Here is a 26,979-nt window from a genome sequence, read left to right as displayed (position 1 = left end):
ACAAAAGAAAAGGAAGTGCTTTTAATTTAACCCCAAGACTAATGAAAGATACATCTTTTATGCTCTGTTATTAGAATTGCCAAAGGATATCAGACATCACCTGACTTAAGGTTGACCTGGCTCCAAAACATGGCAGAGAAGCATGCTAAGAAAAAATGTTACACAGAGGCTGCCATGTGTCTAGTTCATGCTGCTGCTCTTGTTGCTGAATACCTGAGCATGCTGGAAGATCACAGTTACCTGCCAGTTGGCAGTGTCAGCTTTCAGGTAAAAACAGACAATTGTTATTTGTGTAAGTGAGCATTCCCCTGGTGCCCTCCACTTGTTTTTGTTGAATGACAACTCCCATCATCCCTGACCATTGCCCTTGTTAGCTGTGGATGGTGGGAATTGCAGTCCAAAATATCTATAAGGTACCAGGTTGATAAATGTAATGTCCTGATTGTGGTGGATGGGCCACACAGGTACTGACCACTCTTTTTTGCCAATTATTTTTATTTATTTTCCGAATTACAAATCAGACCAAATTAATTCAATTTAATACAGTTTCTTGAAAAATGGTTTCCTGCTCTCAATACAGGATATGTCCAAGATGTACCCCCACTGCTCCATCAGTTCTCACTTAGTCTCTAGTTGACATTACTTCACACTTGGCAATATTATTAATTCATTCATTTTCCTGCTTGGCAGGGGGTTGGACTCGATGGCCCTTGTGGTCTATTCCAACTCTATGATTCTATGATCTGCCCCTTTACAGCCCTGCAAACAACAAATAGCTCAATTAAACCTAAGTATATATAATCCATACAACATATGTGTTTCCATTAATCTTTGTTTCTAGACTTTTGTGTCTTATTCCAACTTAAGTCCTCTCGCTCTTTGTTCTATTCATAAATCTTTACCTAGTTGAGTGTTATATTGCAGTGTCTGTTTTATCTGTGTGCTCCTTCAAGGTCAAATTCCATCTCAATGATTATCATCAAGGTGGAATTTGACCCTGAAGGAGTGATCAGTGATCAGACCACAGTCAAACATTTTGGAGGGCGAATCTTCCAGAACTTTTCTTTCAGCCATTGGATCCCACACTACTATGCCTTCTCCTCCAGTACAAAACGCATCAATTCTCTCTCAAATTCAGCCTCTCCTCAGCAGTCCGCCCCATCGGAAAGTAGTCATAAATTTCATCCATTCACTCCTGAGTTGAGGTGGGGGGGATAAACGTAGTAAAACCATATTAAATTCCTTGTAAGACATAAATCAAAGGTCTACCTCCCCTTCTTCTTCTTCCAAGAAACAAATGACTACACATGTCTCATTCCATTGTGCAGTGGAGGGCAGAGGGAAAGAAAACTGCATCCAATAATCATAAGAAAACATAAAGCATCCTTCCCTCTTCTTTCTCTGGTCTTGGCTGTTGCAGGGATTTTCAAAGCTCTCAAATACCATTCAAAGACCTTCAAAAGTCCTGATTCTTTCAGCATAGACTGCTTGCATATCTTGCATCAAAAGCGCCTCATGAGTTAACCAATTAGTCAAATTACGAAGGAACCTTAGTCAAATGAAGGAGGCTCGTTCCTTGGCAGAGGCTCGCTCCCAGGTCACTCCCATTCTGCCTCCTGAAGTAGGAGACATGGGATTACACAACTCAGTGGGTGCCTTAGCACCTCCAGAAAGTTTCAGGAGGGTTCATGCCTCATTTTCTCCCTCCTCACTGCCTGAACTACTTCACAGCCCCCAGAGGGACTGCAGAGAACAACCACCATGAAATGAGGGCATGGCCAGAAACTGTACTGACCACTCCGCTCAGCTAGGCTCCAATAGCAGAAGCAAAGGGTTGAATAGCTTGGAACCACACAATTGTTCTGTCTTTTAGAATATTTCCTCCAATGTGCTTGAGGAGTCTGCTGTTTCTGATGATGTTCTGTCTCCAGATGAAGATGGAGTGTGCTCTGGAAGGTATTTCTCAGAGAATGGTTTGGTGGGACTGCTGGAACAAGCTGCAGAGCTTTTTAACACTGTGAGTAGTATTATATTCTAAGGCAGAGCTTTCCAAACTGTGTGAACATGTTAGTGTGTTGGCTGCTGTGTGTAAGTGTGTCAACTCTGTGAAATTGAACATCTGGCACGCTTCCACTGCGTCTCAGTGCTTCTCCCGGCTTCTACCAGAGTATAGCAATCAGCGGTGTAACCTGTATGTAACCTGAATCTCAGGCATACAGAATAACACTCCGTACGCAGCTTCTTTCTAATCTAAGAAGCTTTATTTGCAGCGGCATAATAAATCAGCAGTCCAGGAAAGCGAGAAGACATGCTGTCTCTCCCCTCCTAGCAAAACAGAAAGTAAAACAAGCAGAAACCCGTTGCACCCTGAGGACTCAGGACGTCACTCCATGAGCTGTTAACCCTGTAAGCTCTGGTTCTCCTCACACACTCCCCACTAGTGCTTTTTTTTCTTAAAAAATGTTTAGGGGTACTCTCATTTTGACTCAAGAAAATCACCATTTTATAGTTCAAATCGGGGAAAATAAATACAGTAAATGGACAAAAGTACAAAGATTCATAAAATGTTTAGGGATCTGTGTGTCCCCCAGAAAAAATTGGAAAGGGATTAGTTTAACCTCTGGTTTGCTAGTAAAACTGAATTACCTTGTCACAAAATGTTTCATGTCTAAAAAATGTGTCACCAGCATGAAAAGTTTGGAAAGCTATGCTCTAGGGCCATGCTTGTGTCAGGATTTGAGAGGACTTTTATTCATTTATTTAGCCACTTTTACCTTGCCTTCCTCTTATTGTTTGAGCTGGCTGACAAAACTATAACAGAGTGCATGTGTGGCAGCAACTGACAGCCTGCTTCTTTGTTTGCAAGGATAAACATGAATCTGGAACTCCCATGGGGTTAAAAGGTTCAACAACAGTAGAAAAATAGTAGGTGTGAAAAGGGTTAAGCAATCCCTGTCAGCTTGTTGTTGAAAATCTGTCTATGTCATCAGAGACTTGACACCGGTTTTAATTTTATATCTTCACGCAAGGGAGGACTGTGTGAAACTGTGAATGAGGTCTACAAGATTGTCACCCCCATCTTAGAAGCACATCGAGATTTCAGGAAACTTTCTTCCACTCACAGTAAACTTCAGAAAGCCTTTGAGAGCATCATAAATAAGGTATGTTAGCTGCAGCATTTGTTGATCATGAATATAAGACAATCTGTAGTACAAAACTGCCCTGTTTCTCTTCTTAACTATTATTAATGTCAATTTGCACTTCATGGTGTAACTTAGATACTGCCTATATTTTAAAGTCTTGCATCAGCATAGTATAGTATAGAATTGCTAGCTATCTTTGAAGGAGCTCCACAAGCACAGAGGACTCTCTTCCTTGTTGACTAAAAGGACACATGGACCGATTGTTTTTACTCCAGTTAAATACTAAATTATTCATTTTTGGTTTTTCCATCGACAATATCCTAACCAAGGATATTGAATTTCAAAACCACTTAGTCCAAGCTGATTGTCCCACACCCAGGACAAACAGATTGGCTCCAGTACTTACCAAATATTTGACAAATTTGACCATCCCCAAATTTAGAAAGTCAGAGAAATACTATTTAAATTACCTCTTGTCTGACTGGAATTCGTATGTTACTAGAAATGTAGCTAGATTTTGTGCAATAGTCATAAGTCACAGAAAGCACATGATTACACAGCTGCATAAATTGTTATATGGTTCTAAGTTGAATCTCTTATTCTTTTAAACTTTTATGATGTTGTATTTGTCTGGACACATATTTCAAGTACATTCAATTAGTATATTGATATTAAATCCCATATTGATCGTTTTTATTGCTTATGTAGAGAATTATGCAGAAATTCTGGTTTAATATGCTGTCTGTTTGCCATAATAAACATTGATTGATTGATTGATTGATTGATTGATCAACTGAATCAATCTCTTGTAACTGTGTTACAAAGCCAGAAATTAAATTAGCAACAGCAATATGTTATATTGGATGAGTAACATTTTGCCTTTTCACTGAGCAAGTCATGTTTAACATTAACTCCCCTTAGAATATATGCTTTCCTATTCTTCAGTCAGTTATGCATATTGAAGTCCCCTTGGTTGTAATGGGATTTATGTGCAATGAAATTGAACACAGCATAAGCTGCCTTATCTCATGTCAGACCATTGATCCATCTAGCTCAGTATCATTGACAGTCACTGATAGTGGCTTTCCAAGGTTTCAGGCAGGAGTCTTACCCTATATAGAAACCCCAAGGATTGAACCTGCACCATTTGCAAATAAAGTGTGCACTCTACCACAAAGCTGCAGTCCTTCCCACAAAATTTGAGACATAATCATAGCCTAGTGCTTTTATGACTCTTCAAACCACCTTTTGTTATGATGCCTATTTCTCAGCCCCTGTGTAGAGATATGGTGACTTAAACTCAACTGTAAGGCTACTGTGAACAAATAACCAGCTCTCCCCATGATTGAAGCTATGAAGCAGGACATGCTTCATGACACTCATGTAGTAAGTGGTAATCTGTTTCACCTATATATAGTCAACTGGCACAATCCTAAATTGCACAAGATCAGGATCTTCCAGAAAGGAAGTGGCTTTGCACATGCATCAGAGAATGCAAAAGAGAATGGGAGTGCACATAGCTTCACTAAATCAGTCCATGTGTGCAAATAAGCCTTTTTGACAGCAACAAAGTGTCTTCTGTGCTTGTGGAGCTCCTTCAAAGATAGCTAGCAATTCAATACTATACTGATGCAAGATTTTAAATTATAGGCAGTATCTGAGTGCAAATGGACATTAATAGTTAAGAAGAGAAACAGGTCAACCCTTATTGCCTGACAATTGCCTTATTATGTCTGACAATGTTTTTATTTTAGGAGAATGGGCAAAGCACACTGGGAGGTTCTTACCTGCAAGCTCAATTTAAATCAAACAGGAGGAGTGCTATGGGGCTAGTATAGGAGGGCAAGCCAGTGGGTTCTGCCCAAGTTTTATTTGTTCTGCTGATGTCTTCCTTCATCTTCTCTTCTTCTATTTGTCTGCTTAGACAAATAGTGTTTGTTGCTCTTGAGATGTAGAAAAGCTTTTTCAAGTTTGCTTAAATCTTTAATTTACAGACCATATCTCTTTCTCTTGGTTTATTTTAATTATGCTTAGTTCTACTAAGATACGGCTGCTTTGTAGAATAACAAACACAAATGTATAAATTACCATAAAAATTAATTTCATCACTGCACAAAAATAGAAAGCTATGAAAAGAAATTGAAATTTAGTGACTTCATATTCCTCAAACAGGGTCAGAAGAGAATGTTTGGCACTTACTTCCGTGTTGGCTTCTATGGAGCCATATTTGGAGATTTAGATGAACAGGAATTTGTTTACAAAGAGCCTGCCATTACCAAACTTCCTGAGATTTCTCATAGACTGGAGGTAAGTGGTTATACTTCTGTAAACGTTAGGACATCATGGCAAAAGGATAGCATTCAAAGAGGAATAACATGTATACCTAAAATGACAGGGAATGAAAGAGATAATGCAGATAAACATTCCACAATTCACTTCTCTAGTTAACCTTCAGAGCCTGGCAGTTTGCAAAAAAAAAAAAAAAAAAAAAAAGCCTTTCCAAATGGGAAGTAATCCAGCACTATAATTTCCAGTGCTATCTGGTGTCACAGCAGTGTGACAAATATACCTCTACAATATCCTGCACTTATGGACAGCAGTGGTCAGGATGAGGTGAATAAGATGTGTTGATGGTGGAGAGGAGTGGGAAGCTTTTGACAGGAAGGCACTTCTGCATCCATTATTCCCCAAATGAGTGAGGCTGAAAGGGAAAAGCACATGTTTTCATCACATATTCATCCTCCCATGAGGCCTTACTTCTGTGCCTCATGGATGGATGTAGAGGAACAGATTATTTCAAAAAAAATCCCCATGGAAACATAAAACCCTTTCAGAGTCTGTTGGGAGTTTCAGGATTTGGATCATGGGGGTGGAATTCATAAATTCAGCCACAACTTTGTGTTGTGCCTTCTATGTTCATGCAGAGTATGTGATAATGATTGTTCTCTTGTGGGGGTAAATAGCCTCTATTGCAGTTCCTAGAGTGCAGTTAACTGCTCCTACTTGCTCTAACTGGCAGGGCTTTTGCAAATTCACCTTTGAATCTTTGTCCCAATCAATTGGAGGTGCAACTGCCCTTTCCTCTTCCATGCCCTGATCTTCTGAGGAACTCTGGCTCCATCTTCAACTTTCCTCAACATGTTTAAGCAACGTGCTGACATACTTTTCTTCCCCATAAACCTAGATTAGGTTGTCAGTGCACAAAGGGAGCTTGCCACTGTGAACTCTTTAGAGCAAATCCATTGTTGAAATTGCTTAATCTTTTGCCTATGGTGTTGAGCTTGGTACCTTTGGAGTAGATTTAATCTAAATGGCCAAGTAGTACAGCCAGTGTGGCAACTCTGGTATTTTTAGCTTGGATAATGATAATATTTAGCATTTCTATTCCACTTTTTGAACATTCAAAGTAGTTCATATACACAATCACAGTAATTTGTACAACCCAACCAGGTGGCGTTGCCATTTCTAATTTACTGATGAAGGACTCAGGGTCATACTTCAAAGACAGCATGGCAAGTAGCTGTCTTTATTCATTACAGTTGCGGAGGGAGAAAGAGCTTATGGGGGTGGGGAGGTTTATCTATTCCTACTGTGATTAGAATTAAAATCCCCTCTATGGGGCTAGAGTGCTTGGGGAATTCTATGTGTTCCAGCCATCAGGGGAGGCTTCAAATATAAACCAAATTGTTAAGGGCAGCCTGCAGTGTTCTGACCATACACTGATATGTGTTTTGAAGAATGTCTGTAGCAAGATTATGGCCTAGTTCACATGGCACATGAAGCCAAACCTTCACGTAGCAGGATTTCACAAACATGCGCCCCCCCCCCATACAGCTGCTTTACTCCTCTTTGTTATTTATTTATTTTGCTTCTGCACCATGCTAAGCAAAGCCAGAGTTTGGCTTAGCGTGTCATGAGAACCAGGAGTTGCAGCTATGCTTTCTCCTCACTAACCACTAGCTGTAACAAGTGGTTGCACAGCAGCTAAAAGGATTGAGCAAGAGAAAAGAGGCAACGGGCTCTTCTCACATTCGCTGTCTCACTAAGCCAATATTTGTCTTAGTGTGTTGTAGGAACACAGTTGGTTTCACTTTCAGATTTCACTCTTTTCCACATGACAGGACTGAAACCTGCAACATTTCTATGTGACCTTTTTCTTTGTGAAAACTAGTGTTTAGTTGTAAAGCTATCTTCAGTTAATAATCTCATCTTTTTAACAACTTGTAGACCCAACTAAGTACATTAAAAAGGATTGTAAACAAAAAAGCCCCTCAGCCATAATCTTGTTTTCCTTTTCAGGGCTTTTATGGTCAGTGTTTTGGGGAGGATCGCATTGTAGTGATTAAAGATTCTACTCCAGTAGACAAGAGCAAGCTAGATCCCAGTAAGGTATGGAAGGCATTTACTACCATTGAGCTTGGAATTCTGTATTGAGCATTCTTACATTTTACAACCATAAAACTGAAGTCTAAACCTGGAATTGATTATACACATTTGACAAAACTATGTAATCATAGCCATATATAGATTTGCTTTGGCTAGGTTTAAAGGAAGAGTTAAACAGGTACATCCCTTCTCTCATACTTTCACCATGATTGAATTCAGTAGACAATTCCACAACTTTGCTCTCACTGGGTAAGTCCAATTAGTGCTATATAGGTTTTTGCAGTGTCCATATGACACTGTCTTGATGACTCTCATGGTCCCTTCCAACTCTAAATTCTATGATTCATAAAAACTCAGTCCCATGTGGTGAGGCTTCAGTGGATAGCCTCTGGTGCCACACCCCTGCTTCCTTTTGATCATCACTTGAGCACAACCTAGCCATTTTGTTTCCAGCAGTACAAGCATTCCTGTTTTTGCCATTTGTGGCATGCTGAAGACATGCTTGAGTTTCAACAACCCGGTTAGGAGAAATGTTCTCCTGAGTTTTCCACAGAGGACATCTGGGGGATTACTGTACACAGTACATTGGGCTTTTTATAAAGAGATAAATAAATTTATCTCTGTATTAAACTATTAATTAATGTATTAATCTCTGTATTAAACTAAAAACCAAATAGAAATGAATGGCCCCACTCCAAAACAAGCCTCCCTTTAGCCCATTGTGATAAATAAGGCTGGTAACATTGGCAGTCTTGCACACTTCCTGAGGAGGTGGGAATTCAAAGGTGTACATGCACAGAGGAAGAACAACTGTGGAAGAGAGCTAAAAAAGAAAAAGGAAAAAACACCTCCTGGAACATTGTCAAATTCCACTGTCTGATGCCAAGTGGGGGAATATCCACAACTGAACAAACAGGAACGTGTGGAAGCTCATATGCCAAATGCACAAAAACAAACATTGTATCTGAACAACCCATTTGCAGTATAAAGCCTCTGCACTTCAGCCGGGGAGGACAGGATATAAATAAATAAATAAAATAAAATAAATAAAATATTATTATTATTCATAAAATCATGCAGGGGCCTGTGCTTGTCTTTATTTAACCAGAGGGAGTAAGAACATAAGACTTGGCTAAATACGTACAGTAGAGATAAAAATGGTGAAACATATTCATGGGTGTAGTACCCCCCCCATCCTCAAAAAGTATTGAAAAGCATTAAAAATATTTAATTAAGTTGTCCCTCCTAACAAAAGCCTGCCCCCATAATGTATTCCTTTCATATGGAGTACCATGAGTATTTGCAGGGGCCAGGCCCTGAGCACGGTGAGGAGTTGCTGTGTTTGGCTTGGGGGAGTCAGTGCGGCCTGGCAGGTGTGGCCAGATCAAGAGATGTAAGGCCAGCATTTTGCCCTGGTTCTTTGCCACAGCAATGGGGTTTATACCCAGCTGTTGCCAGTTCCTGTTCATGCTTCAGCGCTCCTGGCCTTGCTCCAGTGCCTTCTCCTGTTCCAGTTTCTGTTCCTGTGTTCAAGCCTCATTGGGTTTTCGTCCTCCATTGAACTGCTACCATTATTATCCTGGTCCCGGTGTGTCAGATCTGGAATGCCGCCGCCTACGACCTGGACTGTGACACTTTTGGGGGGAATTTTTACCCATAATCTCCCCCCAAAAGCTTGGGCGATCTCCGAAGAAGAAAATCCTGGCTATGCCCATGAACATATTATAGAAATACCTTCTCAAAAGGGAGAGCCCTGATTGGATTTGGTTGTATCAGGTATGCCTCTTACCTTAGCCTCCTCCTCCTCCTCCTTCTATACATGACTGTGGAGGCCAATTCTGGATCCATACGTGGGGACATTGGTTTCTGGGTTGATCATGGGGTCATTCTACATCAGTTCAATGCCACCCACCATCTCGGATTTTGATGAAACTTGGTGTACACCCTTCCCTTATGGTTGAAAGAAAGCCCCTTAATATTTTTTTTACCTCTATCTCAAACGGTTTTAATTTTATAGCACTTCAAAATTTCATGAAATCTGTGTTTCTGTCCCTCTTGAGATCCTCAGCCTTGTGTGCATTTTCTTTTTCTTTTTCTCCATAACCAATGATCAGATCTCTTTGAAATTTTACACAGAGCTCAATAACATGATGAGGATTTCAGGAAAAAATACACCAGCACTCAAAAGGTTTTATAAAACCTAGGTTTAGAAAACATAAATTTTCAGCGTTAGTGCATGATGTAATTAAAAGTTTTTGACGGTGAAAATTATTGCAAAGAGATGCTCTTTCTCCACAAAGAGACCCATGAATTTATGGGCCTCTTATGCCTTCTAACAAAATTTTACATTTTTTGGACATCGTGGGGGGGGGGATGGCTACTGGGTACAACTTTCCTACAATCCATAGCTATAATAGAAAAATTAATGAAACAAAGTTGTTCACCTTAAAATTTAAAATAATATTAGTTATTACAGTGATACCTTGGGTTAAGTACTTAATTCGTTCCAGAGGTCCGTTCTTAACCTGAAACTGTTCTTAACTTGAAGCACCACTTTAGCTAATGGGGCCTCCCGTTGCCGCCGCACCGCCGGAGCATGATTTCTGTTCTCATCCTGAAGCAAAATTCTTAACCCAAGGTACTATTTCTGGGTTAACAGAGTCTGTAACCTGAAGTGTATGTAACCTGAAGCGTATGTAACCCGAGGTACCACTGTACAGGGTTTTTTTCAAAAGTGCAGACTTGTTTTTAAAACTATGATAATTGGCTATATCATGAAATTAATTTTAAAAAATCGGTCAGAAACTTTAAATGTTGACATGTAAGGAAATAAGACGTAGCAAGAAATAAGATGTAGCAAGAAAAAGATTAAAAGAATGTAATCAATTTTGTACAACACCAGTTATTGTCTGTGGGTGTCAGGGAACTGCCATCGGAAGGACAGGAGGTGGAAAGGCTCACTGAGGTTGAGAGAGACGCAGCAGCTGAAGAGGGAACCAGTAGGGGGAGAGAAGGAACTCCAAGGGAAAGTGAGTCGGAGGGATGGCTCAGAGACGCTTCCAGCGAAAACAGTGGGGAGGTCTCAGGACCTCCTATAGGGACACCCACTCCTCGCCGGAAACTGTCACGCAGAGAGTCCAGAAGACGTGTTTCCGTTAAGGAGCTTTTATGTTGGAAGAGATTCCGAAAGCAACCACTTTCGGACTCTGCTAGCGACTGACGCAGCCATGCCGGAGGGGCTCCGTCACAGGCAGAGGTTTGAGAACCTGATCAAACTCTGAGGGACTTGCTTTTTACGCACAAGCAGCTCATTATCCCATCACAGCAGTCCGAAAGTCTCTGTAAGCAGCTTGTGCAGAGAAAGGCATCATGAGCAACCCAGCCGAAACTGGAGGTCCAGGAGGAGCTGGAGCCGGTCCAAACCTGGAAGAAAGGTACAGGGTGTTGGAGGTCCAGCTGGTGCTGCAAACGGCACGGCTTGAAGAGAGGAGGGCTCAGGATGCAGAAAAGGGAAAGACCACCCCGCTCGCCAGAAAGGTGCCAGGATTGGTGCAGAAGTTTGGGGGGGATCCCAGGAACTATCATGCCTTTAGAACAGAGATGCAATATGCTCTCAATCTGCAGTTTGATGACTTCCCCGACGAGGAGTCGCGAGTGGCTTTTGTGATTGGCCATCTCGAAGCGGGGGCGAAAGACTGGGTCAGGCCCCTGATGGCAGTGAATAATGAGATTCTAAAGGATACGCGGAAGTTTTTTCGCGCCATGGACCTGATGTTTTCCAGCGACATTGAGCAGGGAGTGGTGCGAAGGCAGTTAATGGCTTGCAAACAGGGGAGCCGATCTGTCCGTGAGTACTGGACTGAGTTTACCATGCTGATCCATAAGTTGGGGTGGGATCTATCGGCGGAACCCATCCAGATGCTTTTCGAAGAAGGACTTTCTTCGGCGGTGAAAGATGAACTTTCCCGGGCGCCCAGGGCGGAGTCTATGGACCAGCTGACCAAATCCGCGCTGACCATAGGAGCACGCCAGGAGGCGAGGGCTTTGGAAAAGCGGGAAGGGAAAGGGGAACGTTGGAGGGATTTCCGCATTCCAGACATTCCAGAGCCACCTTTCCCGCCGGCAGAGCCGATGGAAATTGGAACAGCGCGGGCGCGCGCAGTTTCAAATCCCAGTGAAGGGCGGAAGAAGGAGGGGAAGAGCGCCAAGAAATGTTATCTCTGCCAACAGCCAGGTCACTTTGCCAGAGTCTGCCCACAAAGAAAGGAATGGCAAGGGATGGCAGGAGCTGTTGGGGAAAAAGAGGAGGACGGCAAGGAGCAAGTAAAAGCCAACGCCTGGCTGCCACCGTCGGGGCACAGCAGCCAGGCCAAAGAGCAGTGAAAGTGCCCACGCCGGAACCTCCAAGACCTGCTTTAGTGATAGAGGTGTTACTAGAGCTGCCAAACGGACACCCACTAAAGATCAAGGCGCTTTTGGATTCAGGCAGCTCCTGTAATTTCATGAGTAAGGAGTTTGCAGCTGAGCACCAGATACAGACTATCCCTTTAAGTAACCCCTTGCAGGTGACCACGATTGACGGCAGAGAGCTGTTGGGAGGAGAAGTTAGCCAACAGACTGTCCCGATGATAATGAGGGTGGCAAGGCACACCGAACGGATAGCGTTTAATGTGGCCACCTTGGGAGGAGCTCCCATTATTTTGGGGATGAGCTGGCTGGCGCTACACGATCCGCTAGTGGGCTGGCATCAGAGGGTGGTCTCCTTTGGGTCAGCGCATTGTCTAGAACACTGCAAAGAGGGAATGGTTCCGGGAGGAGCCAGAGTCACCCTAGCCGGGATGGAAGTAACGGATAAAGGGAAGGTGCCCCCGCAATACGCAGATCTGAGCAATGTATTCAGCGAAAGGGAAGCAGACAAACTGCCGCCGCATAGACCCTTTGACTGTCAAATCAATCTACTCCCTGGAGCCCAACTCCCAGTGGGCAAGCTGTACGCCATGTCAGACAGGGAGATGCAGGAGTTGAGGGAGTTCATTGACAAAAACCTGAAAAGAGGTTTCATCAGAGAGTCCCGAGCGGTGGGGGGCAGCCCAGTGTTTTTTGTGGACAAAAAAAACACAGATAAGCCGAGGCTTGTAGTGGACTTTAGGGCCCTGAATGCAGTGTCGGAACCCCTGGCTTTCCCTATGCCCCGAATTGATGACATTTTGACTAGGGTGAGGAACGGAAAGATTTTTACAAAACTGGACCTGCGGGGGGCGTACAACCTGATACGAATAAGGAAGGGGGATGAATGGAAAACCACCATGTTCACCCCTTTGGGAGCCTTTGAATATCTCGTTATGCCCTTCGGTCTACAAGCCGGCTCGGCGTGTTTTCAAGCCTTTATGAACCACGTCCTGGGACCTTTGCTCTACAAGAATTGTGTGGCCTTTTTAGACGACGTGTTGGTGTATTCGGAGAATGAGGAGCAGCATGTGAGGGACGTTCGAGAAGTGTTGGGCAGGCTGCAAGCCAACCAGCTGTGGGTGAAACTGGAGAAGTGTCAGTTTCATACCAAGGAGGTGGAATTCCTGGGGTACCGCTTGTCGGACAAGGGATTGGCCATGGATCCAGGCAAGGTCTAAGCGGTACTGGAATGGAAAACACCGAAGACCAAGAAGGATGTGCAAAGATTCCTGGGGTTTGGGAACTTTTATCGGAAGTTTATCAAGAACTTTGCCCACTTGACGGCTCCCATCACCGACTGCCTCAGCAGCAAGAAGAAATTTGTTTGGACGGCGGAGGCGGAGCGAGCTTTTGAAGAACTGAAAAGGGCTTTCGCCTCAGAAGAACAACTTCTGCATGTGGATTTACAAAAACCCATGAGAGTGGAAACTGATGCGTCCGACCGGGCGGTAGGGGCGGTGCTTCTTCAACCGGGGAGGAGTACGTCGGAGTGGAGACCATGTGCCTTCTTCTCGCGGAAGCTGAATAAATCTGAGAGGAACTACACGGTGTATGACAGGGAACTACTCGCCATTCACGAAGCGTTCCGGAGGTGGAGACATTTATTAATTGGGGCACAACACAAGGTGCAAGTGTGCACCGACCACAAGAATTTAGAGTATTGGAGAACGGCTCGAGTGCTCAACCAACGACAAGTGAGATGGGCACAGGAGTTCTCCAAATTCCACTTTGAAATTCGTTATGTGCCAGGCCCAGAAAACGTCAGGGCGGACGCTCTCTCACGCAAACCAGAGTATTTGGAGGGGGAGGGGGCAATCGAAGAGAGACATGTCATCCCTGAGGACCGCTGGGTGTGTGGGGCGGCGCTGGTGGGGCAACGAGAACTGGTAGAGGAAACGGAAAATGATGAATATGCCCAGGATAAGCTCAGAGGTCTCAGGGGGGAGGGCGAGAGCCCCGGGGGTTTTGAGGAAAGAAATGGGGCATTGTATTACAAAGGGGCACTGTATATACCTGAAGGTGAATTGAGGGGGAGAGTACTCAAGCAGTTGCACGATAGCCCCACGGCGGGACATTTTGGGCAACACAAGACCATGTGGTTGGTTACCAGGGAATTTTGGTGGCCCAAGGTGAGGGAAGATGTAAGGGAGTATGTAAGAGGGTGTGACCAATGTCAGCGAGCCAAAGGGGAAAGACGGGCGCCGGCAGGGTTATTAGAACCATTACCCACGCCAGAACGACCTTGGGAAGCGGTATCGATAGATTTTATGACGGATCTGCCGAAGTCCAAGGGGAAAACAGCCATCATGGTAGTAGTAGACCTGTTAACTAAGATGTGCCACTTTGTAGCATGTTCACATGCAGTCACAGCGGAAGAAACCGCGAAGTTGTTTGTAGAACACATCTTTAGGTTGCACGGCGCCCCCTTGAGGGTGATCTCAGACAGGGGCAAACAATTTACGTCCAGGTTCTGGAGGAAGCTCATGAGCTTGCTGCACGTGGAGGTCAATTTTTCGACTGCCCGGCACCCTGAAACCAACGGGCAGGCGGAAAGAGCAAATGGTATCCTCCAACAATACCTGAGGTGTTATGTCAATGACAGAGAGAACGATTGGGTCGAAAAGTTGGCGCTGGCAGAATTTGCCTACAATAATGCGGAGAATGTGTCCACAGGGATGAGCCCCTTTTTGGCTAATTACGGGTGTCATCCCAGGGCATTTCCAGGAGATGGAGGGGAGAGATGGAGCGTCCCAGCGGCCGAACATTTTGTAGAAGAGATGGAAGCGATCCATCATCAGCTCCAGCTCAACTTAGAAAGGGCCAAGGCACAATATAAGAAGCAGGCAGACAAGAACAGAAGGGAAGGTGAAACCATAAGGGTGGGGGATCAGGTGTGGCTGTCAACCCAAGGGTTGCCTTCCAAAGGGGGTTGTAAGAAATTGAGACCCAAAAGATTGGGACCCTTTGAGGTCATTCAGCAGGTCAACCCAGTGGCTTTCAAACACCGGTTGCCCAACCACATGAAATTGCACCCAGTGTTCCACAGGTCGTTACTGTCACCATACGGGGGGGACGTGAAGGGGAGCACGCCAGGGGACCAGCCTTGGAAGAAAGGGAACGCAGCAACCATGTAGCGGAAATCCTCGATTCCAGGTGGAAGGGAAATCAGGTGGAGTATTTGGTGGCGTGGGAAGGGGAACCGGAGTCAGAAAACACCTGGGTGACTGCAGGGGAGGTCAATGACGAGGTTTTAATAGAAACGTTCCACCAAAGATTCCCGAGGAAACCTCAGCCGGTAGCAAGGTTTAGGAGGGAGTATTTCGGCACCACCGACGAGGAAGAGGAACTGGAAGGATTCGCGGATTCGGAGTTGGAAGAGGGAATTGACTCCGATGACGAGGAGTACCGGGAGACCAGGGACAGCAACAAGTGGAGGGAAGTGTTCGAAACTTTCAGGGGTTTTACCTCCTCACCGCCCATAGAGGAGGAGACGGGAGGGGATGAAGGGGGCCCTGGAGGGGAGGTGGATGTCAGGGAACTGCCATCGGAAGGACAGGAGGTGGAAAGGCTCACTGAGGATGAGAGAGACGCAGCAGCTGAAGAGGGAACCAGTAGGGGGAGAGAAGGAACTCCAAGGGAAAGTGAGTCGGAGGGATGGCTCAGAGACGCTTCCAGCGAAAACAGTGGGGAGGTCTCAGGACCTCCTATAGGGACACCCACTCCTCGCCGGAAACTGTCACGCAGAGAGTCCAGAAGACGTGTTTCCGTTAAGGAGCTTTTATGTTGGAAGAGATTCCGAAAGCAACACTTTCGGACTCTGCTAGCGACTGATGCAGCCATGCCGGAGGGGCTCCGTCACAGGCAGAGGTTTGAGAACCTGATCAAACTCTGAGGGACTTGCTTTTTACGCACAAGCAGCTCATTATCCCATCACAGTGGGTGTTGTGCAATATATTCAATTTTGCAACATTACATGATCCCCAATTTGTTTATCAGAATATTATTGCATACAAAGACATGTCTGTCTTAAGGGGGGCAGGGAGAATGATATTTTTGTGCCATCTTGAATTAATAGATGCATGGAGACTTTTTAACATTTATGTTAAATATACTGAGGCGTAATTCACAATGAAGCAGTTTTATAGCAATAAGGACAACAATTAAACAAAAGTAAAAAATAAGGGGGCACATCGGAAAATGGCCGACAATACCATCTCTCCGGTTCACACGAGGTAATTAAGAGGCTGTTATGGGAGTATGCAGCCTCCCTCATTACCCCAAGGGAATGGGGAACGCTGCCTTGCCTGCTGTGCCCATAATTCACCCCCAGATTCGAAAGGGGGTGAGGGCACTAGGCACAAAAGCCCTCGTGTGGGTCGGCTCTCCTGGACGCTGTCTCTGATCTGCGCGCTAGTTGCGGGAGCTCAAAATAAACAATCAGAACGGAAGCAAACAAACATACTTCGAGCGAAGATCGGGAGTTAAGACTGGTAACTAAAGGGATCTCTGGGAAGTGGAGCAATGGACTGGACTTAACAATAAATTAAGAAGAAGAATAAATCAAGAAGAAGATTCATCAGAGGTTTGGTATGTCGGAGCGAGACTGAAAAGGGGGGGAGAGAAAAACTTTTCTTTTTTTGTCTTATGTGAGTACCCAATAACTCTCCCTCCCCCAAAAAGAATCATTGCAATTACTAATCACAAGCAGGAGAATTAAGAACTGTGTGGAAATTAATTACTATGCAATGACGTGGCTTATGGGAACATCGGGAAACGAAAGTAAGTCCTTTGTGATAAAGAGAGATTTATCATGGCAGGCGGATTCAGGGGGAGGAGGACTGGCTGTTACTATGTTGGAGTGTGTTGGAGTGTGGGTTCGGCCTAGCAGGGCCCCCTGAGAAAATTTATGACGGAGCGGCAGGCCTGGGGAGATCAGGACAGACTGTTGGAATGTTTTTGTCCGGAGGTGTTGAAATGGCGGCTGCCCACTTTTATGGCTCTTGGATGAGTGTAAAATCCACACAGGATAAAACAACGTTTGTCCACCCGCTTGTGGAGACTATCAGAGACCACAAAGAAAGGAATATATGATAACAACAAGAAGATGAAGAAAACAACAAAGAGAAGATTGAACAGAACTGTGAATATTATTTTGACAGAACTGTGTAATTAAAGCAGCAGCAAGAGAGATGATTGGATCTCTTTCGGAGCTCGAAGAATGGGTACCCCCAACAAAAAATTTGACTGTGTAATTTGGAATTATTGTGATTTGGAATTAATGTGATTTGATTGGCCTGTTAATAAAAATTATTTTAAAAAAATAAAAAAAGATTATGTTACAAGTTCAATGCTCCTCAGTTTCCTTGCTGCAGCCTTGGTATCACCTGTAAGCTTTTCATTTTCAATGCCATACACTTGTTGGGAAAGAAGTATCTTCTGCCAGTTATTGTCTGTGGGTGTTGTACAATACCAAGCATATGAGGAAATGGTGTTGCACAAGAATCGTCATGGCAGAATGAAGGTGAAGGTCCATTTGGTTGAAGAAATTTTACAAAAGCATCTCCCTTGTTTTGATTAATCTCTGATATCATTCCAAAGTATCACAAATGATCATACTTGCAAGCGACAAAACATCCAGGATACAGATCATCAGCATTCACAGAAAGTTTGGGGAGGCTCCTCAGGTTGAAAGTGAGGGAGGGCTCTTTATCAATGATCTTTCTTGCTTTAATTTTGCCTGTAGAATTGAGTGGTTTAAAGTTGCGGAAATTGCGAGTTCCAGGGAGTGTGTGCACGTATCTGAAATGGATTTTGAAGGAAGAGCGGATTATGTCCCTGTCTTCCCTTGCAATATAATGGAATTTGGCCTTTTCATATTTTTTTTCCACTGAAATAAAAAAAATGTTTTTGGAGTAGTAATCTGCTTGTCAAGACTCTCTTTTCTAGCAGTTCCAAAGAAAGACTACTGTGCGTTTATTTGGAAATCTTCCTGATGATGACAGAGATTTAGGAAGTTGAACTTATTTTTGTAGTGTGCTGCACAGCTGTCACATCTGTTTGATGTGAGGAAAATTATATTCTTGAGTTTTGTACATCATGCTTTAAATCATCAGAAGCAATGCAATGGGATGAGATCAACTTCTCTCCGTCTGGGCTTTTTTTTTTTAATAAATATTTTTTATTAGATTTCCCATTAAAAAAAAACATTTTTACAAAATTATACATCCATTTTTAACTTAAACCCTTTTTTCCAGAACTTCCCTCAGCTTGTCAATTTTCCGTTTATTTTTTATCCTCGTCTCACATTTCCCAATATTATATTGCACTCAAATACTCTTAATCACATCATATTTTTTAAACAATATTTCTAACAGTAATTTCACAGAGCTTCTTGAAAGCCAACGAACGTTATTTGCTCATCACAGAAATTTTTGATATACTCTGTAAATTTCTTCCAGTCCTCGGAGAATCTCTGGTCACGTTGGTTCCTAATTCTCCCCGTCAATCTGTCCATTTCTGCGTATTCCATCAGTTTCATCCTCCATTCTTCTTTCGTGGGCATCTCTTCCTGTTTCCATTTCTGTGCCAGCAAAATTCTGGCTGCTGTTACTGCATACAAAACTAATTTCACATCTTTTTTACTAATTTCATTATCCAGTATTCCCAACAAGAGAGCTTCTGGTTTTTTAACAAAAGTATTTTTCAGCATTTTCTTTAACTTATTATAGATCATCTCCCAGAAGCTTTTTACCTTGTTACATTCCCACCACATATGGTAAAACGTTCCTTCTGTTTCCTTACACTTCCAACATTTATTACACACTTTATACATTTTACCCAGTTTTACTGGTGTTCTATACCATCTATGTAACATCTTCATAACATTTTCCTTAATCGTTGTACAAGCTGTAAACTTTAACCCATCCTTCCATAATTTAGTCCATTTCTCAAATTCAATATTATATCCGAAATCTCTAGCCCAACTAATCATAACAGATTTAACCTCTTCGTCCACAGTATTCCATTCCAACAATATTTTATACATTTTAGATAAAATTTTCACTTCATTGTTTAAGATTTCTTGTTGAAATCTAGATTCTTTTATAATGCACTACCACAGGATGCAAAGTACAAGAATCAGAAGTCCTTGTACCTCATATTGGATGATGAATGAAAAGTTTTCACTGAAATCTAGTAGAATAACAGCAGTGTGTGATGGAAGGTTTTCTTTTAAATTTTTAAGGAAGGAAGACTGTGACTTTGCTATGAAAGGAATCAAACGTTCTATTTTGTCTGTTAGATCATCAATGAACTCATCTAGTGCTAAAGTGGTTTTGATCAAGTGTATTCAATCTGTGGAAATCCATTGAGAAAATTCAGTGGGGTCACTTCCATCAAAATCTTATCAAGATTATTCTTTGCAGGACATTTATTACATGCATTCCCTCTTTGGATCCTCACAGACTAGAAGCTTCATTATGTCCTTGTATTCGTGACACATGCAGATGTAAAATGGGATTCTGGTGAATGGTACACACACATATATTGTGGGCTCCACTAGAACCAGCGAAAACACACCACTCAAAGCACAAAACTTTGAGAAACCTACTTTAACACTGGGATATTGCTTCTTGAAGCCTGCATACAGTTCTCAGAGGTTGCCCAGTATTAGCCACTCCTATGATACCAATGCTGACCACATCTTTCATTCCTGGCATTATTCTGGACTGCTCGTCACTGTGATAAAAGTTTAGAACCTTGCTTACAGTTTCAGATGGAAGCTTTTTTCCACCTCTGGGATCTGGTTCAGCTAAAATTCCTCTTTAAACCGTTTCTGTGCCTGGTGAACTGAATAATCAGATACACTAAATGTTTATTGAATTTTTCTTCATGGCCATGAAAGAGAAGCAGGAATGGTCAGCATCTGGATTTGCTTCTTCTGCATTTTATGGAATATTTCATCACCTCTACAAGTTTGTCCATGTCACTCACCTTATCTGTAATTTAGTCTCTTCAGTCTGCTTCAGTCTCTTTAGTTGGGATTTCAACCTGTAGCACTTTTTTCATTTTATCATGAATATTTACCTCAAACTTTTCTATCTTCCTCTTTCCATAAGATGTCTTACAGTGTTCAGGTAAACCATGTAATTTTAAAGGGATGTCTTCAGCTTTTCTATGGCTTCTCTTCTCTCCAAACAGGTCTTTTCTTCTAAACTTATATCTTCAGGTTGTCTTCAACATCACTTTGATTTACATCGCTGCTATAAATAATTTGTCTACATCTTCTGCACAATTTATGGCCTGGCTTTACTTTAATTCCTGTCTCTAGCAAATCTTTAGACTTCTGTAACGTTACAGAGCGTAGATATTTTTTGACTGGTCCTTTGTGCTTTTTAAAAGGATCCCTGTAGGGTTTTTTTTGGCAAGACTCAAATTTCTTCAAATATACACTTTGGAAATGTAAGCAAATAGTTTCTAAGTCTTCAGCTTTAGCTTCAATTCTTAAATGTAACAGCCCTCTGTCCTCTTCGCTTAAACAATTAACATTCTCAATCCCCTTTCTGTGACTGAAAGTTAACTTACGGCATTCACTAGCAGTTAACTCTCCCACACTGCATATTGAATTTTCCATCTTATTCCAGTTGAAAAACACAGCAAGAACTAGCACCCAAAAAATCAAAGATTGGATAAGTTATAAGAGTGCACCACACTGATACCAGAAGTAGATTGACTGCAAGGTGGAAGAAGGCCTTGCCTGATGGAGTCTCTCCCCTCACATCTTCCTTATAAGCGCTCCCTGTGGGGGGGCAAGGCAGGGGGAAGAAGGCCGTGTCTCTCCCCTCACATCATATAGCATACACATGTAGCATAAACAAAAGACTTCTCTGAACTGCAATCTGAGAAAACATTTTAAAATGTCTCATATTTTTAATATTTCTGAAATGAATTTTTTTTTTTAAATTAAGCCTAATTTGATGTACTCATAATTAAATATAATGCATAATTTTACATTCTTTTAATCATTTTCTTTCTAGGTCTTATTTCCTTACATGTCAACATTTAAAGTTTCTGACCAATATATTTTTTTAGATTGATTTCACGATATAGCCAATTTTCATAGTTTTAAATACCCCCAAACTGAAAAACATGTCTGGACTTTTGAAACCCCCCCCAACTAATATTTTAAATTTTAAGATGAACAACTTTGTTTCATTAATTTTGTCTATTACAGCTATGGATTGTAGGAAAGTTGTACCCAGTAGCCATTCCCCCCCCCCCCCAGATGTCCAAAAAATGTAAAAATTTGTTACAAGGCATAAGAGACCCATAAATTTTATTCTTTGTGGAGAAAGAGCAAGATGATTTTCACCATCAAAAACATTGTGGGCTAATGCTGAAAATTTATGTTTTCTAAACCTAGTTTTTCCACCAAAAAAACCTACATTTACCGTATTTTTCGCCCTATAGGACGCACTTTTCCCCCTCCAAAAATGAAGGGGAAATATGTGTGCGTCCTATGGGGCGAATGCAGGCTTTCGCTGAAGCCTGGAGAGCGAGAGGGGTCGGTGCGCACCGACCCCTCTCGCTCTCCAGGCTTCAGGAAGCTATCCGCAAGCCGTGGGAGCCCAGCACGAAGTCGCGCAGCTCTCCCAAGGCTTGCGGAGAGCTGCCTGCATCCTGAAGCCTGGGGTGCGCTGAGCTCAGCGCGCCCCAGGCTTCGAGCTTCACGCAGCTCTCGGCAAGCCGTGGAAGAGCTGCGCGACTTCAGGCAGATATCCGCAAGCCTGGGGAGACCAGCGCGACTTCCCACCGGGCTCCCTAGGCTTGCGGATAGCAGTCTGTTCTGGGGGCTGGGGTCGGAGGAAGCTTGGGCTTCCCCCGCCCCAGCTCCACACCTGGCGGGTGAAATAATTCCCCCCCCCTTTATTTCCCCCCAATAAAACTAGGTGCGCCCTATGGGCCGGTGCGCCCTATGGGGCGAAAAATACGGTATACATTTTAAAGGCATTTATAAAACCTTTTGATTGCTGGTGTATTTTTTCCCCCTAAAATCCTCATCATGTTATTGAGCTCTGTGTAAAATTTCAAAGAGATCTGATCATTGGTTATGGAGAAAAAGGGGGGGGAAATGCACACAAGGCCGAGGATCTCAAGAGGGACAGAAACACAGATTTCATGAAATTTTGAAGTGCTATAAAATTAAAACCGTTTGCGATAGAAGTTAAAAAAAATTAAGGGGCTTTCTTTCAACCATAAGGGAAGGGTGTACACCTAGTTTCATCAAAATCCGAGACGGTGGGTGGCGAAACCCTTGTTTTTTGGGTTGATTTGATGTGAGGGTTTGCCGAATGTGCTTTAGCATGTTTCTCCCTTTCGTCCTGAGTTCAATCATTTTCAAAGCCCAAAGGTGTTTGGTAAAGGCTGTTCTCCAGTTGAAGCACTCACAGAACAGTGTTTCCCAGTTTTTGGTGTTTATACTACATTTTTTTAGATTTGCCTTGAGACCTTTAAACCTCTTTGTTGACCACCAGCATTACGCTTTCCATTTTTAAGTTTGGAATAGAGTAGTTGCTTTGGAAGACGATCATCAGGCATCCGCACAACATGACCAGTCCAACCAAGTTTACCCAGGCTTTTGTGGAGGGATGAAATGCATGGTGCTGTTTCCCACCACCACTACCTCTGCAGCCTGTTAATTAATAACAATTTGCAATTGTTATTAATGTTATGGTGTTGTTTTATTTGTTTTGTTTTAAATATTTATTGCTAACTGTGGTTTTAATGTTGTTTGCTCCCTTGGGACTCTTGAGTGACGGATGAACTAAAAATACCTACAGTCCATCAATATATATGTCCAGTTCTTTAGAACCTAGATGCACATTACACACAGTTCATATGGCAAACTTCTCTGCATAGGTGTAGCCAGAGGGTGCAGCTCCCTACCGGATTAAGTAAATAAATAAAAACACTTAATTAAATGACCAGATAGCCTGCTAACAAAAGTAATACCCTGCAAATAAATATATAAATAAATCCTGGCTACACCTGTTCTTATCTGCTTGTATATAATAAAGAAGTCCTGGCTCCTTCTATACACTGTCCCAGCTGACAGAGGCTATTGTCCAGTCATTCCTGGGAAAACCTTTTATCTTCTGTTGTCTTTATCTTCCCTTAACCCCACAATATTTTTATAATGAGGGGGAGAAGAAACCAGGTTGCAATATAGGGTGCTGTCCTCAGGTATGTAGGTATTCCTCCCACCTCCTCCAATAAGCAGAGCTTGTGCAAATCAGCTTTAGCCCTGGCCGTTGGAGAAGCTGTCCGGTTTGGCTTTGGAAAGGCAAGCTCCCACTGGAAACAAGTTGCCTTGCTTTCTCTCAGTTTGGTGCACAAGTTATTACGATGCCATAGGGAAAATCAAGGGGCAAGCCAGCACTTCAAGCTTCTTTGCTTATAGGGACTGTTTGTAGAAGGATACCTTCATTCTTCCATCTAAACATCTTATGTTTGTTGTGTGAGTAGCATAATATGTCTCTCAGTTGCAGGTTCAGCTTCATGCTTAAATAATTTTTATTGACATAAGCTTACATATAAAACATTTTTCCATTTCCCCGTCTTTCCAGGCCTACATACAAATTACCTTTGTGGAACCCTATTTTGATGACTATGAGATGAAAGACAGAGTGACCCATTTTGAGAAAAACTTCAACCTCCGACGATTTATGTATACCACCCCTTTCACTCGGGATGGACGGCCACGAGGAGAATTGAGTGAGCAGTATAAGAGGAAGACCATTTTGACCACAATGCATGCTTTCCCCTACATCAAAACTAGAATCAATGTCATTCAAAAGGAGGAGGTAATGTCTGCTTCCAAAGCAATGTTGTTGTTGTTTAGTCGTTTAGTCGTGTCCGACTCTTCGTGACCCTATGGACCAGAGCACGCCATGCACTTCTATCTTCCACTACCTCCCGCTGTTTGGTCAGACTCATATTTGTAGCTTTGAGAACACTATCCAACCATCCAAAGCAATAGAACTAAAATAAAATGTACAGTAGTACTGAGACAAAATGAATATTAAATCACAAAAAACTGAGCTACAGCATGCGGGACTGGACACTCTTAAAATTGTCATTTCTGCTTTCCCTACTCTTCTTTCATTTAAGCTGTCTGATGGGAGTGGTTCACTTAACTTCCTCCCATTTAACTCTTTTGCCAGTCTTTTATCAAGTGGCAGAGAGTGGAAAGACCATGCTATCTACTTTTGGCTTAAAAAACAACCACATAAAAACAGCTTGTCATCCTTGTGGCAACTGTTATTTGCAGTTTCTTTGTGAAAGAGTTGCAACATACCTGTCCCTCTGTAATTTCAGTTTGTTTTGATGCCAATTGAAGTAGCTATTGAAGACATGCAAAAGAAAACGCTTGAACTGGCTGTTGCCACCAGACAGGTGCCACCAGATCCCAAAATGCTGCAGATGGTGCTTCAAGGTTCTGTGGGGGCCACAGTAAATCAGGTATATTGTCAGAATATTGTTGATTCTTCTTCTTTTCTTCTCTCTGCTTAGCCATGTTAACAGCATAAACAAAACATTAAAATGGCACACACCTACACATATTAATGGTGTAGATTAATCCTCCTATTAAAGGAGTCTGACATCTCCTTGTCACTAATCCCGGTGACTTCTTAGGCCCAAACATGAAAACTGCAGCCCAATCAACCTATAATACCAAGATTTCCCTCTCAAGGGTTAGAGAAAGCTGGGTGTCCAAAGGCATTTTCTTACCAATTCCTGTTTTTGAGTACTGTCCCACTGAAATCCTCTCCTACTCCCTCCTGTTGCAACTGAGTTGCTCTGAAAGTTGTGCCTTCCTGAAATCTGACTAGATTTTTTTGCCATTTATTGGGTTTTACATGATAGTAATTCTGGTTGATACCTGATCATCTGTTTCCTCATGAAATATGCTTTATGTAATACAATTTTATGTTTATGTATAAGGGACCACTAGAAGTAGCTCAAGTGTTCCTGGCTGAAATTCCAGAGGATCCAAAACTTTATCGACATCACAACAAGCTGAGGTTATGCTTCAAAGAATTCATAATGAGGTGAGTAACGTGACAAAGTAAAATATCTGTTAAAATTGCAATTACACTAAATCTGTGTCGGCACATTCTTGTGCGTTAGGTGGCTTCACGGCAAAGATATAAACAAATTACACAATCCCCACTGTAGCATGGAATGCAGCCTCTGGTGAAATTATTGTCCCATTGGACACTAAATTGATCCTGGTAACAAGACTAAAAAGTAACTCCAAATCTTCATGTTCAGTCCCAGCCAAAAATGAAACTTTATTACAAGATGCACATGGTCCAATACTGTGCAGTTATATTAATCAATAAAATTGTTTTCTTCATTTTTTGGGAACAGATGTGGTGAAGCAGTGGAGAAAAATAAATGTCTGATTACTGCTGACCAAAGGGAATATCAACAAGAACTGAAAAAGAACTACAACAAGTTGAAAGAGAACCTCAGACCAATGATTGAGAGGAAGATCCCAGAGCTGTATAAACCTATTGTGAAAGTTAACAGTATTTCAAGGTATAAGAAACTCCCTTTCCCCCACACACCCAATAACCATAGCAAAATACAGCATAGGACGGGGGTAGCCAGTGTGGTTCACTCCAGATGATGAGTGAACCAGTTATCATGAGTCCAACAACATTTGGAGGGAACCACCTTGGCTAACCAAAATCTGAAGGCAACTCTGTATCAAAAAAAAATTAGTGTCTAATGTTTTACAGTTTTTTATGTGCTGTAAGCCGCCCACAGTGGCTGGGGAAACCCAGCCAGATGAGTGGGGTATATTATTATTATTATTATTATTATTATTATTATTATTACTACTACTACTACTACTACTACTACTACTACTACTTACTTGCTTACTTACTTGTCCAGTCATTTCTATTCTCATTTTCTTCTTATTTCTTTTAGGGGCTCTTTCCTTAATTCTAGTTTTAGGAAATATGAAAATCTGCCTCCACAGAACAGTTAAAAGCAGCTTCATGAAAAGGAGCTATCTACTTGCAGTGGATCAAATACAAGAGAATATGCAAATGCTGTTCCAAATTGTAAAATTTCACCACAATTTCTCATGAACACATTTTGGAAAGATTGCTTTCTGTACAAGACTCAACAAGGAAGAGTTATAACTCATCACATCTTCTAAGGGAGTGGGTATTAAAACTAGTTGCAGAAAAACAGATATTTTATTATAAATTGACATGGATATTTGCACGCACAGAGAAAAGAGTTTTGTGTTTTCTCCAATATTCTAAAGGCCAGTTCACAATATTGCATTGTCAACAGATGTTCCCTATATGTGTGTATAAGTTAAGAGCTATTGTAGTTATAGGCACTTAGTAATAGTACTACTAATAACCTGGACATTTTAATTGAGAAAGATACCCATTTATCTTCTTAGATTGTGCACGTAGTATGTTGGTGCAAAATATCAGGTGCAAAATTGGTGCAAAATATCAGGAACAGCCTTGAAAAGCAAATGGAAGGATGTTCCATTGGAAGGATGTTCCATAGATTCTCTTCGCCTGAAAGTTATAACATAATTGTCTCTTATTAAAACCGTGCCAACAACAAAAGTGATACTCCTTTTTTACATTCCCCCAGAAGTGTACCCAGAGCCCTGTTTCCATCTCTACTTGATTTGCAGTGGGAGTTGCACAGATGCAGATCAGATGCCAAATTGGTGGCCCTTGTTCTCTGACTCCCATTACACCCACAAACAGATTTCCGGTTTCATAGCTTCCTAGTACATGTTAAATGATTTGCAAAATTTCACAGAAGTGATCAAGATGCTATTCCAGCATTAGACGGGATGTGTTTGAATTAATTTTGGAATATCTCCGAATTTTCCTTTTGGAGCCATAAAGTGCCCCGGCTGTTAATATTTGTTGTGACCCGAAATGTACTTCAGCAG

At 42.2% G+C, this 26,979-nt stretch overlaps 1 protein-coding gene across 5 annotated transcripts in view; it reads left to right on the top strand.

Annotated features, from left to right (window-relative positions):
* The window catches only part of DOCK8 (dedicator of cytokinesis 8), a 222,054-nt gene extending 195,413 nt beyond the window's left edge, over positions 1 to 26,641 (top strand). For 4 of the 5 annotated variants that reach the window (XM_028748429.2, XM_077935899.1, XM_077935900.1 and 1 more), the window contains 10 exons: positions 75 to 267; positions 1,874 to 2,017; positions 3,030 to 3,161; positions 5,316 to 5,450; positions 7,443 to 7,532; positions 23,603 to 23,839; positions 24,354 to 24,497; positions 24,981 to 25,087; positions 25,410 to 25,580; positions 25,977 to 26,641. In XM_028748429.2, the coding sequence (XP_028604262.2) occupies positions 75 to 267; positions 1,874 to 2,017; positions 3,030 to 3,161; positions 5,316 to 5,450; positions 7,443 to 7,532; positions 23,603 to 23,839; positions 24,354 to 24,497; positions 24,981 to 25,087; positions 25,410 to 25,580; positions 25,977 to 26,037 (1,414 nt within the window). In that variant the 3' untranslated portion in view covers positions 26,038 to 26,641. The remainder of the gene's footprint in view (positions 1 to 74; positions 268 to 1,873; positions 2,018 to 3,029; positions 3,162 to 5,315; positions 5,451 to 7,442; positions 7,533 to 23,602; positions 23,840 to 24,353; positions 24,498 to 24,980; positions 25,088 to 25,409; positions 25,581 to 25,976) is intronic. The other variant, XM_077935898.1, reaches the window with a different exon arrangement.
* Positions 26,642 to 26,979: the final 338 nt, after the last annotated feature.

This window comes from Podarcis muralis, chromosome 11 (genome assembly GCF_964188315.1).
Source record: "Podarcis muralis chromosome 11, rPodMur119.hap1.1, whole genome shotgun sequence".
Lineage (NCBI taxonomy): Eukaryota > Metazoa > Chordata > Lepidosauria > Squamata > Lacertidae > Podarcis > Podarcis muralis.
Note: the sequence above shows the minus strand (reverse complement) of the source record. Positions and strands in the feature narration are given on the sequence as shown.